Raw genomic sequence first — 15,138 nt, 5'->3', positions numbered from 1 at the left:
CTCTATGGCCTGTGGACAGGCTGAATGATAAGGTCACAAATGTATAGTGCAATCCTCACTGCAAATCTCCGCAAGGCCAGAAAAGCGTTATGTAGGTATGCCATCCTTGATGTCCACTGGCGCCAGGAGGTCCCTTTAATGAAGCATAGCACTCACCAACTCGGGGGACTCCATTATGAATTTTTGTAATTTCAGAAACTTGTTGAGACAGACTAGGCCAGACATCTCTGTTTGGCTTTAAAACTGAACAGGCTGGAATAGAAGCCGAGAGACCTCTCCACTGCCAGCACAATAATCCTTTGGGACAGCAGTCTGTCCAGGGGCACAAAAAAAAAAAAACAAGACCCTTTTTTCAGAACTGAAGACACCCTTGTGCGCATAAAGTGTGGAGGGGGAAACCAGCTTGTAGACACCGGATACCATGTTGAAGACTCCGTCGTCTTAGCCCTTGTACACACGGTCGGACATTCCAACGGAAAATGTCCGATCAGACCGTGTTGTCGGATAATCCGACCGTGTGTGGGCTTCATCTGACTTTTTCCGTCGGATTGTCCGACCAACAAAGTTTGAGAGCTGGATATAAAATTTTCCCACAACATGATCCTATCGGACTTTGTCCTATCGTTTGTAGAGAATTCCAATCGGACAAAGTGCCACGCATGCTCAGATCAAATTCCTAGACCAAAGCTATTGGCTACTAGCCTGAACGTAGTCCCGTCGTAACTAAAAAAACGTCATCACGTTACGAACGATCGGATTTTCCGACAACTTTGTCCGACCGTGTGTATGCAACACCAGTTTCAGACAAAATCCGTCGGAAAAAATCCAATGGATTCTGTTGTCGGAATGTCCGACCATGTGTACAAGGGCTTAGACTTCCTGAGTCCAGGGAGCCGAAGGCCAATAGAAGTCTTCCCACCTATGCAAGCGGAGGTGCCCATTCATTGTGAGGAGGATTTGCCTCCAAAAGCGGAGCACTTGGGATTCCATTTCTGATGAAACTGAGATGGAGACTTTTTTTTTTGTTTTTTGGAGGTATACAATAAAACATAATAGAATGACCTGTCAACAAGTTATGAAAAAATCCATTGGTAGAACCATGTAGAATGCATATAGACAAAAGCGCAAAGTACGCCAGCAAAGAAATGTAGATGCAGACTTTTTACTTAGAGCGCCAGGCTGGTTGTTTACAAGCAAACTCTTCTTGGATTTCAAAGGCGTCACTTGTTTATGAGCTGTCATATTCACCTTATTCTTTAGGGGTAGGAATGTGCTTTTCCCCAGTCACCTTCTGAATGAAGGCATCGAAGGATGGTCCAAACAAGAGCTCACCCTCAAAGGGCAGATTTTCAATATGCCTCTTACAGGAACATTCCACTGACCAACACTTAAGCCATAGGACCCTTCTCATGTGGACAGACATGATGTCCACTCAGGAAAGCTGAATTTGAGTCTTCCACCAAAAAGCGCAAGGAGCTCTGAAAGTTGTCCAGGAGTTGGCAAATAGCAGGAACTTCTGGATGGGATTCTCTAAAAAGCAGCATGTGCTTTTTTAGGGCCTGGCACATTAGCACTGCAGCAACCCCAGGCTCTAGAGCTACTCCAACCAAAGAGAAGGGTGCCTGAAAGAGGGCTGCATCTGTGGTATCTTTAAAGATCAAGACCTCATTAACTTGTACTGCCAGGGTCTTGTTTAAGTAGTAAATAACTGGTTAAACTGCAGGAGATCCCAATTTTTCTTTGTGGAATTCCAACTCTATGGTATGGGGTTACGGATGGGCAAAATGCTTTGGTGGCAAAAACACCTGGTGAGCCCAACATCATTTCTTGTGAGGGTGCATTGAAAAAGACTTGGGATTTTTTGGCAAGGATAGCAGGACCCAAAACCAGCAACTTTTGAGGAAGTGGATTTCAGCCGCAGTAAGTTAAGGTTAGTGCATACCACATCCACAAGGAAACTCGTGGACTTTTGGGACTGAGACAGTCCTGAAGCTTGAGATTCCTCCAGAGAAGAAGATTCATCTAGAGGATTTCCTGATGCTCAACAGCTTCACATTCTAAACTAGAGAGAACACCTGAGAACTGATCAAGGAGCCCAGAGAAGGCTGCATAGAAAAGTGCCCTTAAAACAGTGGAAATACCAGAGCAAGGCAGCGGGGCCTTTAGGGACTCAATTCCCCTCCAGGGGAATAATTTCCCTCAATCTGTAAAGCATCCTACCAGTGAGGTCACCAGGTACACTGTACATTAGAGTTCGCTGCCTGCAGGAAGCAGAAAAAAACAGTAGAGAATACAGGTCATTCACCCTCCTGGATCCATGTACAGTGCGTCTTGGCCTGCTGGCCATAGCGAACAACCAATCCAAATAAGGCCCAGCACTGCCCCATCAGGTAATTAAGGAACAGGACAAAAATAAAGAGAACAAAGCCCACTAGGGGGATCTTCAGAGAGAACAAGTGAAAAGCATCAATCAGCTGTGGACAGCAGGTAAAATCAGGCTTAGCTGAGCTGGGAGAGGTTATGCCAGCGCGGGTATTTTTCTGCCAGTGTCCATTCACATGAAGGTGGCATCATAGCCCAAGTAGTCATGTATATGAAGCCCTCTGTGTCCTGTAATGTATGTTTTAGATTTGGATATAGCTTGCAGGGTCTGCAGAAGTTGTCGAAAAAAATGGTATGTGCAGTAAAAAATTTACACAGATATTTGTACTTTTGTGCCACCTGCTGTATATTCAAAAGCATGATTCAATTTTCTTTGTTACCCTAGGTTTTCCTAGTAGTACTATGACATTGATGTCCTCTGTTTCAGACAGTTTATGCAATTCATGCAAATGTTAAAAACATGCATCCGTCTATGTTGTCCAAACTGCTACAGGCATGCAAGGAAAGAGAAAGTTTGAAAGTTTGGAACAAATCTTTATAGAAAATAGAATGTAATATTTTGGAGAACAAAAAATCTATTTACCTCTTCTTCATTTAGCTAGAAAAAGCATTAAAAAAATTAGGAAACACCTATTTACAAAAAACACAGCACACCAGAACTAAAGTATCCAAAACCAAATCTGAAAAATTGTAATAGCTAGGATTTTTGAATTGAAGTTACATGGCTCTGTCATATGCTCATTCCATTAGGCAAAGCCCAAACAAGTCTTAGTGGTGAAGGCTAAAGGATATACTCACAAAATAGGGCACCCTAGCCTCATGGTCCTATAAGCGCTCTGTGAACAGCAGATATCTGCCATTAGGGCTTATCAGCAGAGCTTTCCTGTTTTTATGCCTTCTACTATTACAAACAAGTTTCCCTCCAACCAGAAATACACCACTGACAGACATACTGTAAATGCTAAAAAAAACTGCACAGTTTATAGCAAGGGGCTATACCCAGCAAGAGTATGGCCCTTGCTATATTAAAACCAGAGCCAGTATTTTAAGCTAGAAGAACAAATAAGGTGAGCCCTCTTCTGCTGTTTTCCAAGTGTGTTTTTATATTTGTGTGTGTTTTTTTTTTTTTTTTTACTTTTACACCGTTATGAACAATTATAGTCCAAAATAAGGCAAAGAATTGAAAGCTTACCTGGCATTCCAAAAGTAATAAAAAAAAAAACATCATCCCAATTAGGGCTGGGACAAGGGTGGAAGGCCACCCCTGGCGCAAGGAAATTATGTGAGGGAAGGGGGTGCCACATGATAAGCTCCTGCTGCTGTGCAGGAGAAGTGACAGTGAATGCCGTACAGGACCGACAGCAGCAGAGGGAAGAGAGCTGGTAGGAGGTGCAGGCTGTGTGTTACCCCTCCAGCTTCTATATTCTATCAGATTTGTGCTAGGAGGGGAAATTTTGGTGGAGAGGACTTGTGCTAGGAGGGGGGGGGGGGGGTTTAAGCTGGAAAGGGGGATTAGGGGACAAATGTGTGCTGGGGAGAAGGTTAGGGGAGCAAAGCTTTGTGCTGGGAGGGGGGAACCTATACTGGGAAGACAGGGATTTTTTGCCAAGACATGATGGGGTGGGGGCAGTTTGTTTTCTTCACTCTGGGCACTAGATATTCTTGTCACGACACTAATCCCAATTACACCTCCCAAGAAATGGAGATATATTAATGTAGGGGATGTTTTGAGAAAAGTAGAATGGATTTTTTTTTGGGAGGAGTGAAAATTCCTCATAAGACACCCCCTGTGACGAAGTCCATAGTGACCAAACGCGCTGGAGCATGGCGGGGGGGGGGAGAGATTTGAAGTCGAAGCAGCTTCAGCTGCATACTTGGTGCATAACTGGTGCCCCAAGATATCAGTTAGCAGCCTTGGGTGAGTGGGAGCTGAACTGTCTCCATCTCCTTTCCTTCTCTCCCCCATTTATCTCCCTCCCAAACTCTGTTCTTCCAGGAGCTTCACAGACTTGGCAGGGTGGTTTCCTGTCCAGGTAGACCAGGCTTTAAAGCAGAGTGCCACCCAAAAATTGAACTTCCGCTTATCCGGGTCCTCCCCCCTCTGGTGTCACATATGGCACCTTTCAGGGGGGAGCAGATACCTGTCTAACACAAGAATTTGCTCCCACTTCTGCGGCAATCTTTTGCCGGAATCTGCGGCAATCTACGCCATGTCCAGCCCCTCCTCCGTCCCCCCTGCTGTCTTCTGGGAGAACCCCAGGTCCCAGAAGACAGCAGGGACCAGTCAGAATACGCAGCGCGACTCTCACATGCGCAGTAGGTAACCAGGCTGTGAAGCTGCAAGGCTTCACTTCCTGATCCCTTTACTAAAGATGCTGGCACCTCCACCCGGAGCTGAGGGACAGGTCGGATTCAGGTGAGGACATCGCGGGCGCCCTGGACAGGTAAGTGTCCTTATTTTAAAAGTGAGCAGCTGCAGTATTTGTAGCTGCTGACTTTTCTTCTTTGTTTTTTCAGGGGAACTCCGCTTTAACAGGCCGTGTGCTTTCTCTTCTAAACTTAGATAAGCCCAGGGGGTGGACAGTTCTGGTGTAATTTTAAGAGGATTTGTTGTTCAGGAGGGGGTGATCATCATGGCGTGTAGGTGACACATGACAGCTCTGCAGGTGTGTTGTGACAATGACAACAGAATTGAATAGGTGTACACAGATCACATGCAGCATGTGAGCTTTGCCTTATGTCTCCTGTAGAAGTATGACTTCCTTGCTGTATGTTGGAATCAGTCCTGGTAGTTGTATCTATGTTAGAGATGCACCGAATGGGTTTTTTGGTGCCGAAACCGATACCGAAAATGAAAAATACACTAGGCCGAAAACCAAAACCGATACCGAAACAGCACCGATACCGAAAATGACTGTTTTCAAAAAATATTTTTATACAGGAGGTGGTCAGAGACTGGGGACATGGTACAGGAGGTGGTCAGAGGCTGGGGACATGGTACAGGAGGTGGTCAGAGGCTGGGGACATGGTACAGGAGGTGGTCAGAGGCTGGGGACATGGTACAGGAGGTGGTCAGAGGCTGGGGACATGTACAGGAGGTGGTCAGAGGCTGGGGACATGGTACAGGAGGTGGTCAGAGGCTGGGGACATGGTACAGGAGGTGGTCAGAGGCTGAGGACATGGTACAGGAGGTGGTCAGAGGCTGGGGACATGGTACAGGAGGTGGTCAGAGACTGGGGACATGGTACAGGAGGTGGTCAGAGGCTGGGGACATGGTACAGGAGGTGGTCAGAGGCTGGGGACATGGTACAGGAGGTGGTCAGAAGCTAGGGACATGGTACAGGAGGTGGTCAGAGGCTGGAGACATGGTACAGGAGATGGTCAGAGACTGGGGACATGGTACAGGAGGTGGTCAGAGACTGGCGACGCGGTACAGGAGGTGGTCAGAGACTGGCGACACGGTACAGGAGGTGGTCAGAGACTGGCGACACGGTACAGGAGGTGGTCAGAGACTGGCGACCTGGTACAGGAGGTGGTCAGAGACTGGCGACCTGATAAAAGAGATAGATGCAGCCAGTGTTGCCCCCTGTGATGCAGCCAGTGTTGCCCCCTGTGATGCAGCCAGCTATGCCCCTCTGCAGTGAAGAGAGCCGTCTGGTTGAATAGAGCGCCGGGAACATCACAGCTTTAATTTCAATAGCTGTGTGTTCCCCGTCGCACGCGGTCACACACAGCCCCCCCCCCCTCGTCCAGGCACTTTGATAGACAGATCACCCGTCCAATCTGGACAGGTGATCTGTCTAACAAAGTTCCCCGGACAAGGGGGAGGGGCTGTGTGTGACGGCGCGCGACGGGGAACACACAGCTATTGAAATTAAAGCTGTGATGTTCCCGGCGCTCTATTCAACCAGACGGCTCTCTTCACTGCAGAGGTGCATCGCTGGCTGCATCAGTCCTGCGCTATTCACCCCCATCATGGGAGGCACCAGGGGCGGGGAGGGGCGGAGTTCCGCCCCCGCCCCATTTTCGGCTCAATTATTGGCCGTTTTTTCCTTGCGGCAAATTGCCGAAAAGGGCATTTTCGGCCGATATGTTTCGGCGGCCGAAATTTCGGTGCATCCCTAATCTATGTGCTTTTCTTTATCCTTATACCGTATATACTCGAGTATAAGCCGAGATTTTCAGCCTCTTTTTTGAGGCTGAAAGTGCCCCCCTCGGCTTATACTCGAGTCATCGCTGTCTGCCCGCTCGATCAGCGTGTCGAGCAGACAGACAGCGGCCATTCTGATTCAAAAGCCGCGCCTCCGGCTCCGCCTTCGCCTGTGATAGGCGGAACACTGAATTTCCCAGCAGCCTGTGTTCCGCCTATCACGGGCATCCGCTCATCCTCGTACTACGGACGAGGATGATACGACGTCCGTGATAGGCGGAACACAGGCTGCTGGGAAATTCAGTGTTCCGCCTATCACAGGCGAAGGAGGAGGCGCGGCTTTTGAATTTTACAATGGCCGCCGAAGAGGGCACGGGACGGAGGCAAGGCAAGGCAAGGCAAGGCAAGGCAAGGCAAGGCACGGCACCGCACGGGACGGGACGGGACGGGACGGAGGCAAGGCAAGGCAAGGCAAGGCACGACACGACGGCAAGGCACGGCACGGGACGGAACGGAGGCAAGGAGGCAAGGCACGGGACGGAGGCTCGGGACAAAGGTAGGCTGGACACACACACACACACACACACACACACACACACACACACACACACAGATACACACACACACACAGGGATGGGTGGATGGATGGAGACACACACAGGGATGGGTGGATGGATGGAGACACACACAGGGATGGATGGATGGAGACACACACACAGGGATGGATGGATGGATGGATGGATGGAGACACACACACACAGGGATGGATGGATGGATGGACACACACACACACAGGGATGGATGGACGGACACACAGGGATGGACGGACACACAGGGATGGACGGACACACAGGGATGGACGGACACACACACAGGGATGGACAGGCATGTCTCACCCTCGGCTTATACACGAGTCAATAAGTTTGCCAGTTTTTTTGGGGGTAAATTGGGGGCCTCGGCTTATATTCGGGTCGGCCTATACTCGAGTATATACGGTATATGCTTGTATGCTGTGGATTGTGTTCAGCCCCTGTGCATTGTCTTTTGTTGCACGGCAGTATATGAGACATTCACGCTTCTTTCTGGCACTCATCAGCATACATGATCTTGTGGAATTTCACGATTGATGGAAACCTGTCAAACTTTCCCTGCTCATTTAGGACCACAAGCTATATGTGTATTCTGATGGCAGGAAAATCTCCCTGCAGTCAGAATACAATAGCTCAGTGGGCAAGATTCCCCCATCCACCTTGAGGATAGGGAAATCAAGTCAGTTTTTTTGTTTTTGTTTGTTTGTTTAACCTGCTGCTGGATTGCCCTAGTCTGCTGTTTTTCCACAGAACATTCTGTCCTGCAGATGTAGCAGTTAAAGGGATTAGACAAACCATTTACCACCGACAAGAGTGTTTACAATGATCAGCTTTTATTTTCATAAAACCTTTATCCCTAAAAGGAAAAACACTATTTACTGCCATTCAAAGGTGCCCCCTGTGCTCCTTCATCCAGAGTGGGGACAATCTAATACAGCAGGTGTGTTACTGGCCAGATCACTAGGTGAAAATTGAGGGGGAAAAAAGCCTTAAAAAAAAAAAAAAAAAAACTAATACAGCGCTCACATCTAGTTAATGTGGATGGAGGAATCTGTTAAGCTGGCCAAACTATACACTACACAATATGATTGTACAATTGCCTTTAGTTTCACCAAAATTAGTCATATGACAATCCTGAACATTTTTTTTTTTTTAATGAGTATCAAATCAGGCAGGCCATTATACTGCATAAATCGGTAATAAATCTAAAAGTATTGTACAATCAGCTTGTATAGTGTGTGGTTAGCCATAGATGGGTTGCTATATGGGGCTGGAAGGTTGTATTCTGGAGGGGAAAGAGTGGTAGCAGGAGGATGGTGTGTGTGGGCACCAAAATGCACCTTAGCCTGTGTAGACAATCTATGCACCAGCCCTGACCATACCCAATATCTGGCATATTGGCCATAAGTCTCCACATTTCAGTTAGGTGGGGTGATACCCACTTGCTGTTTGCTAAAGTGCCTTTATTCCTTTCTTTAGTTATTTGTGTGTTACATGATCCTAATATGTTAGTGCCAATTTGCTGATCTCCTACTTCTGAATCAAATGAATACATTGGTTTCTGCTATTGCATTGGTAGCCTTGCATAGTATGTCTTCAAATTAAATGCTATGTAACCTAGCCTATTTAATCCCAATGTTTTATGTTCTACTCATTGTAACGTGTTGAATGACGACTGGCACAATAAAAACCTTTTCTGATTAAAAAAAACATAACAGAGTTACATACTAACAAACGAAAACCGACAAATCGGCTTACCTGCTTCTCGGGATCTATTGCTCCAGATGCTGCAACTGTCAACCCCAGCTCTTTCTCCCTGGAAATATTGTATAAATTTGAATAAAAATCAGATGCAAATGACCCAACCTCCCTAAGGCCAGTGGTTAGTCTACAAGTAGTCACAGATTTTTTTAACCTGACTGTTCACCCCAACAGCAGTCAGAAGCATAAGGTTGAGATTTCACAATGTGCATGGTACTGGTTCTGGATCCAGCCACATCAGGTGACTGTCATCTCATGAATATGTTGCTCCAGTCCCCAGTGGTCATTTCACTATTTACATCTCCCTGTCACATCAGAAATGTCAGGCTGATTGTGAGACTCCTGACTCACTCACTCTCTTTAACTCCAATCTACCCTAAAAGTGATCTCATCTCATCTTTCCCAGATTTTGCAGTCAGAGGCTGTTATCATTTCTAGACTTTGCATCGAGTTAGTTTGTTCTAGTTGACAATAAATGAGTAAAACCAAACATATACCTTCTTTTGTTTCTCTGTTGTTCTGCCATTTGCTCCTGAAGTTCCTGTCTATAACGTTCCTTTCTTCTCTTCAGAGTCTCATCTTCATTGGAATCACCTACGGGATTGATTAAAAAAAAAGAGAATGACAAGCAAGGACCAAATGCCACTAGCCCATTCTAAACCGGACACACTAATATTATTAAGTCAGGGCTAGATAAATCCCAAAAGCCTAGTAGTCGACATCCTTTAAAGGTTAACTAGCAATTATCTTTTCTCCAGCATTCTCTGCGCTTTCCATTGGAAGAGTATGTAACCAACCCCAAAAATGTATGTGTGTGAATACTTAAAAAAAAAAAAAAAGTAATTTTAAAAAGGAGACGTTTTAAATTTCCCATGCATGTAAACATGCTAGTACCTCCTTAATCTGTTCCATTGGCTGTCTCAAATGACCTCTTTCTCTTCCACAACAGATCCCCAAGCACACCAAAGAGAGCTCTTACTGGTCTGCAAATGTTTACTTTTTGTCAAATGCCAACATTTAAAGTGTTACTAAACCCAGGACCCTGCATTCACTATATCTGGTCTCCTACAGTACACAGAACATGGAAAATGCAATCGTTTTAGTAAATATAAACTGCTAAGTACCTTTTTTCATCAGCAGTATATAGCAGTCTTGTGACCTCTATCAGCATCTGGTTAAAGCTTGTAGGATGAGTTTTCATTCTGCACGGTCTGTCCTATGAGGCTGCAGGACCCCTGACGCTCTGTCTGGACAGTGCTCTCTAGCAATACACGCCAAACTGAGCATTTGCGGCTTGTTCCCTAGCCTCTGTTTTATCAGGAGATGCAAATATATAAAATGATCTTGCGCAAAAATAAAAATCACTGTGAGACACTATGAGGTACTTTACTATTGGATTAAACGGACACAGTACAGTGGATTATAAACTCCATTTGAGAAATACCTGAGTCCGCCTACCACTTATAGAAGGCTAGAGGGGCCAAGATAGCGGAGATCCTGTGACAGTTTTTTGAATGCGATTTACCTCTGCAATTAAGGTGAGAGTTCTGGGAGACTGTAACATCAAGAGGCATTTTAAGTGGTTCATTTATTAATATGTTACATATTTAAGCCTGCACAATGCCATATATATGGGATCCATCACTTTGAAAATTTAATAGAAGATCTATCTACCTAGAGGACTATTATATACACATTTTATTTATTTGGAGGACTATTCACTTTTATATACATTTTTTATTTATTTATTTCACGTGTTTTGAGATATATTACATATTTCCCTCCATTTTTATCTAGATGGAATTTTGCACATTTGCACTTCTTATTTCACATTAGAAGGAGATTTAGTTAGGCGGTTTGCACCGATTTTTATCCACAGTATCTTACAGTGATTTTATTCATTTTTTCGCAAGATCATTTTATATATTTGCATATTTGGTGTGTTGTGATACACTTTAGGTTTTGCTGCAATTCATTTAATATTCATCACTGTACATTTGTCACTAGATACTTTCACTAGTTACTCCAAGTAGCCAGAGGGACACTTTTACATTTCTATCAGGAGATGGATTGGGGACTGTGGAAGAAGGGGAGGAACAGAGAAGACAGGATCAAAAAGCCTTTTTACACAATGCAGAGGATTATCCCCTTAAGTTCCACAGTGAGCATAACAAGCATGCTTTAGTGCATATACAGACTGTTTTACTTTTACTGTTATGGGTTTAGTAACACTTTAAGCCCTCTTTTATATTTCTAACCCCTCCCCTAGGCGAATGACATATGCAGAAAGCAGTAACATATAATGTTACAGGTAGAGATGAAGTGTCTTAGACATGCAGGCTGTGGCTTTCAGCCTGGCTTCAATTTCGCTATCCTGTGCAAGATGAAAAATAGTGGGACCAAAGGGGGGTTATGACTGGGTCACCAAGGAGCAGAGATTCTACTTACTTCTACTAATTCTATAGATTCCACATATGGAATGTATACCTGTATGTGTAATTGCAATACATACGACATATGCATAGTAAACACAACCACATGTGAGGGGGAACCATACCAAGCAAAAGACCGGTGGAAAATTTTTCTTCCTTAGTAATTGCAGACTTAGAACGTTCTGTGGGTTGTACTGGATTCTCCACTTTAGGCCTAGGAAGAGTATTAACATAAGTATGATGACACTGGCACAACACTATTAGTGCACGGTGACAATAATCCACAGACATACTGTACATGTTCATGAACAATTTATGAGTTTAAACTAAATTTTCTAGAAAAAAAAAAAAATAGCGCTTATCTATTTTAAAACAAATTGTATTTTTCCTTCTTTTTTATGGGATTAGAAAGATTCTATGTTGATATCAGTACATTTATTAACGTCCTAATTATGAACTAATGAGGCAAAGATTCCTGCCTATACTGGTGAGCAAACACAATGTTTTGTTGAAGAGGAATCTGATTAATATGAGCAATTAGTAAGGAAGGGCAGCTCTAACCATTAAAGTTGTTGACCTAGAATTATTTTATGCCAAATTTGATGATGGTTTTGTCTTCTTCTCTGGATCCATTTTTTTAACCCAGTGGTCTCTAAACTGCAGCCCAGAAGCAAAATGCGGCCCTTTGCTTACTTTTATCCAGCCCTCCCACTGACACCAATGAGGTATAATTCCTGTTACTGACATCAACAGGGCACTTTTTCACACATTAACACCAACGATAAGGCACTATTACTCACACTTACACCAAAGATGGGGCACCTTTGCACCTTTCCTTCCCCTGATGCTAAAGATGTACTGTCGCAAAAACAATTTCTACTCCCAATGGTCACGGTCCGGTTCCTCTTAAATCTAAAAGGGCAGTATACTGACACTTTGTTTAGAAAGTTTGGAGACCCCGGTATTGTTTAATGGGTATTTTCTTTTTTTTTGAGTTTCAACGAGAAAAGGTAACAAACCAAAAACAACAATACAGCATTGTATATCACAAAAACACAATACAGCATCGTCGTACAACCACAGGATCTGTACATATGCAAACGCAACAAAAACACTTAATAAAAAGGAATAAGTGACATTTGCAATGCTATAATCATCTTTTTACATAAAAAAGGAAAAAAAACACATGAACCAAAAAAGAAGAAAGAAAAATAACTAAACTAAACCACACTGCTGGAAATAAAGGTAAAGGTATGTAGTCTGCAGCAGCAGGGATGTCTCAAAACACAGCATTTACCCCCAGAATTCAGCATAACATCGGTCATACATCAATATCCCCAGAAACTGAGATGAGTCATTCAGCCCAAATTTTTTTGAACTTTTTGGGACAACCCCTAGAGCAATAGGTTAACTTATACAACTGTAACGATTTAGTAATGAATTCAAACCAAAAATTGGAGAGTAGGAGGGGAGGATTCATTCCATTTGAGTGCTGGAGACCCCTGGTTTAACCTATTGCACTGTATTTATACAGGTCGGATGACATACTTTGTCATTGTATTTTGCCTTTGCTTTTAATACAGTAAATACTGATTTAAATAAAGTGCCAGCATGGCTATTCCATCGGGTCACAAAGGTGTCCACACAGGGTAATACCTAGCTGGTCTAAGGTAAGACCAAATAACCAGAATACTATTAGAATCAGAGCTAACATTTATTATTATTAAACAGAATTTATATAGCGCCAACAGTTTACACTGCACTTTACATGTTTATAGCGCCAACTTGGGGGTAGACAGTACAAATACAATACACTTTAATACAGTGGGAATCAGAGGGCCCTGCTCATTAGAGTTTACAATCTATAAAGTGTTGCGTCCGTTTTGTTTTTTATTTTTATTTTAATCCTAAATACCTTTTCTCATAGCACCGAAGTGTGGTCACGTGACGTTACCTCTCTGACATCAGCCGGCCAGCAGAGTATCTCTGCTCCTCCCTCCACATTCCTTAGATCAGGGAAGGAGAGCAGAGGAGGACACAGTGACAGCACAGAGGTGCTTTGAGAAAAAGGTATTTAGGATTAGAATTAAAGCGGGAGTCCGCCGTTTTTTTTTTTAAAAGCCAGCAGCTACAAATACTGCAGCTGCTGACTTTTAAAATAATGACACTTACCCGCCCAGCGCACCCACGATGTCGGCACCCGAAGCCGATCTCTCGATCGTCTCTCGGGTGCTGCCGCCGCCATCTTGGGTATGGGAATCAGGAAGTGGAGCCTTGCGGCTTCAGTTCCCTACTGCGCATGCGCGAGTCGCGCTGCACAATAAGGATGGTCCCCGCTGTCTCTGGGATCCGTGTGTTTCCCAACAGGCAGCGGGGGACCTTCGGAAAGGGGCGTAGATTCTGCGGAAAGGGGCGTAGCTTCTGCAGAATCTATGCCGGAAGTGGGTGCAGATACCTGTACTGTACAGGTACCTGCACCCCCCTCCCCCCTAAAAGGTGCCAATTGTGGCGCCGGAGGGGGGGAGGGTTCCAATAAGCGGAAGCTCCACTTTAGGGTGGCCCTCAGCTTTAAAAACAAAATGGGCATTCAGCACTTTATCTCTTGATAAAACTGAGGGTATAGCAGCTATTGAATATGTTGACTTTACAACCACTTTTACCACAATTTAAAGGATGAAAAAGATGCATAATCAGTAAATAATTATTTTAGCTACTTAACAAATTGAGTGTTTACCGTAATATCACTTTACCTAACTTTCCACATCTGAGTTCATTAAAACAGTTTAATTGCTGTTTAGTGTGTGTCCATGCTAACTGTGTGAATATTGTAAAATGAGGAATGTGATGTAAATAGTGTACTACATAAATATTATTGTAGCCGGCACATGATCTCTGACATATTGTATGTCACTTTGTGATGACTGCCAGTTAACCTACCATCATGTCTTAGGAGTGTGGGAAGAAACCAGGAGGAGACCCACGCAGGCACAGGGAGAACATGCAAACAGAGCATAGTCTTCAAAGACAGGTTCCTGGTGTCTGTGCCTCGACCATTTAGCAAGTTTGGCTACTAGAAATGACATCCCCATAAAGTGCAAAACCTGTGCATATACTGTATGGTCTTTTTAGACTTAACCAATCACTTGGTAACCATAGGGGTCTTTTTCGACTGTGGATTGTATAGAGTTTGCATGTCTGAAGAAAGAGCTGCTATAATCGAGACGCTGACCGAGTTCTTGTGGCTGTGTCTCTGTAGAAGATGGCCACAGGAATGCAGCAACATACTGGGTGCATTCTCAGTGGAAAAGATGGTTGGAAACACCTTTTCTGGGAGGCAAGCACAGACACTAAATTTAAAAAACGATTCACTTAAAAGCATTAGATGCAAATTTGGCAGAGGGTGCCATGATCGTGAATAACACCCAAATCCTCTGCCCACTAAACTATATAATGTGCCATTACCTGGGAATAGTGTAGTTTAACCGCTTGATGACTGGCTCACGCTGATATACGTCTGCAGAATGGCACGCCTGCACAAACTGACATACCTGTATGTCAGTTCGCAAAAGCAGGATAGCGAGGACGTGCCCGGGAGTGTGCCCGCGGGTCCTCCGGACTCTATGTCTGCCGGCAGCCCGAGATCACTGAGAGGAGAGGCAGAACAGGGACAGGGCGTTTTTTACATAGGCAGTTCCCTGTTCTGCCTCTCCTCTCAGTGATCTCGGGCCTAGTAACATGACAGAGATCTTCTGTTCTCTGTCATCGGGGAACATCGATCTCTGTCATGTCAGTGGTAGCCCATCCCCCTTACAGTTAGAACACG

General features: G+C 44.5%; 1 protein-coding gene across 9 annotated transcripts in view; it reads right to left on the bottom strand.

Moving 5' to 3' along the window:
• CSPP1 (centrosome and spindle pole associated protein 1) overlaps positions 1 to 15,138 on the bottom strand; it is a 140,275-nt gene that overhangs the window by 47,974 nt on the left and 77,163 nt on the right. For 6 of the 9 annotated variants that reach the window (XM_077492831.1, XM_077492832.1, XM_077492835.1 and 3 more), the window contains 4 exons: positions 11,441 to 11,529; positions 9,381 to 9,477; positions 8,881 to 8,938; positions 2,966 to 2,980 (listed from right to left, as the gene is read on the bottom strand). In XM_077492831.1, the coding sequence (XP_077348957.1) occupies positions 2,966 to 2,980; positions 8,881 to 8,938; positions 9,381 to 9,477; positions 11,441 to 11,529 (259 nt within the window). The remainder of the gene's footprint in view (positions 1 to 2,965; positions 2,981 to 8,880; positions 8,939 to 9,380; positions 9,478 to 11,440; positions 11,530 to 15,138) is intronic. The other 3 variants (XM_077492833.1, XM_077492838.1, XM_077492839.1) reach the window with 1 other exon arrangement.

This window comes from Lithobates pipiens, unplaced genomic scaffold (assembly GCF_037356315.1).
Source record: "Lithobates pipiens isolate NorthernLeopardFrog02 unplaced genomic scaffold, aLitPip1_a1.2 Scaffold_19, whole genome shotgun sequence".
Classification (NCBI taxonomy): domain Eukaryota; kingdom Metazoa; phylum Chordata; class Amphibia; order Anura; family Ranidae; genus Lithobates; species Lithobates pipiens.
Note: the sequence above shows the minus strand (reverse complement) of the source record. Positions and strands in the feature narration are given on the sequence as shown.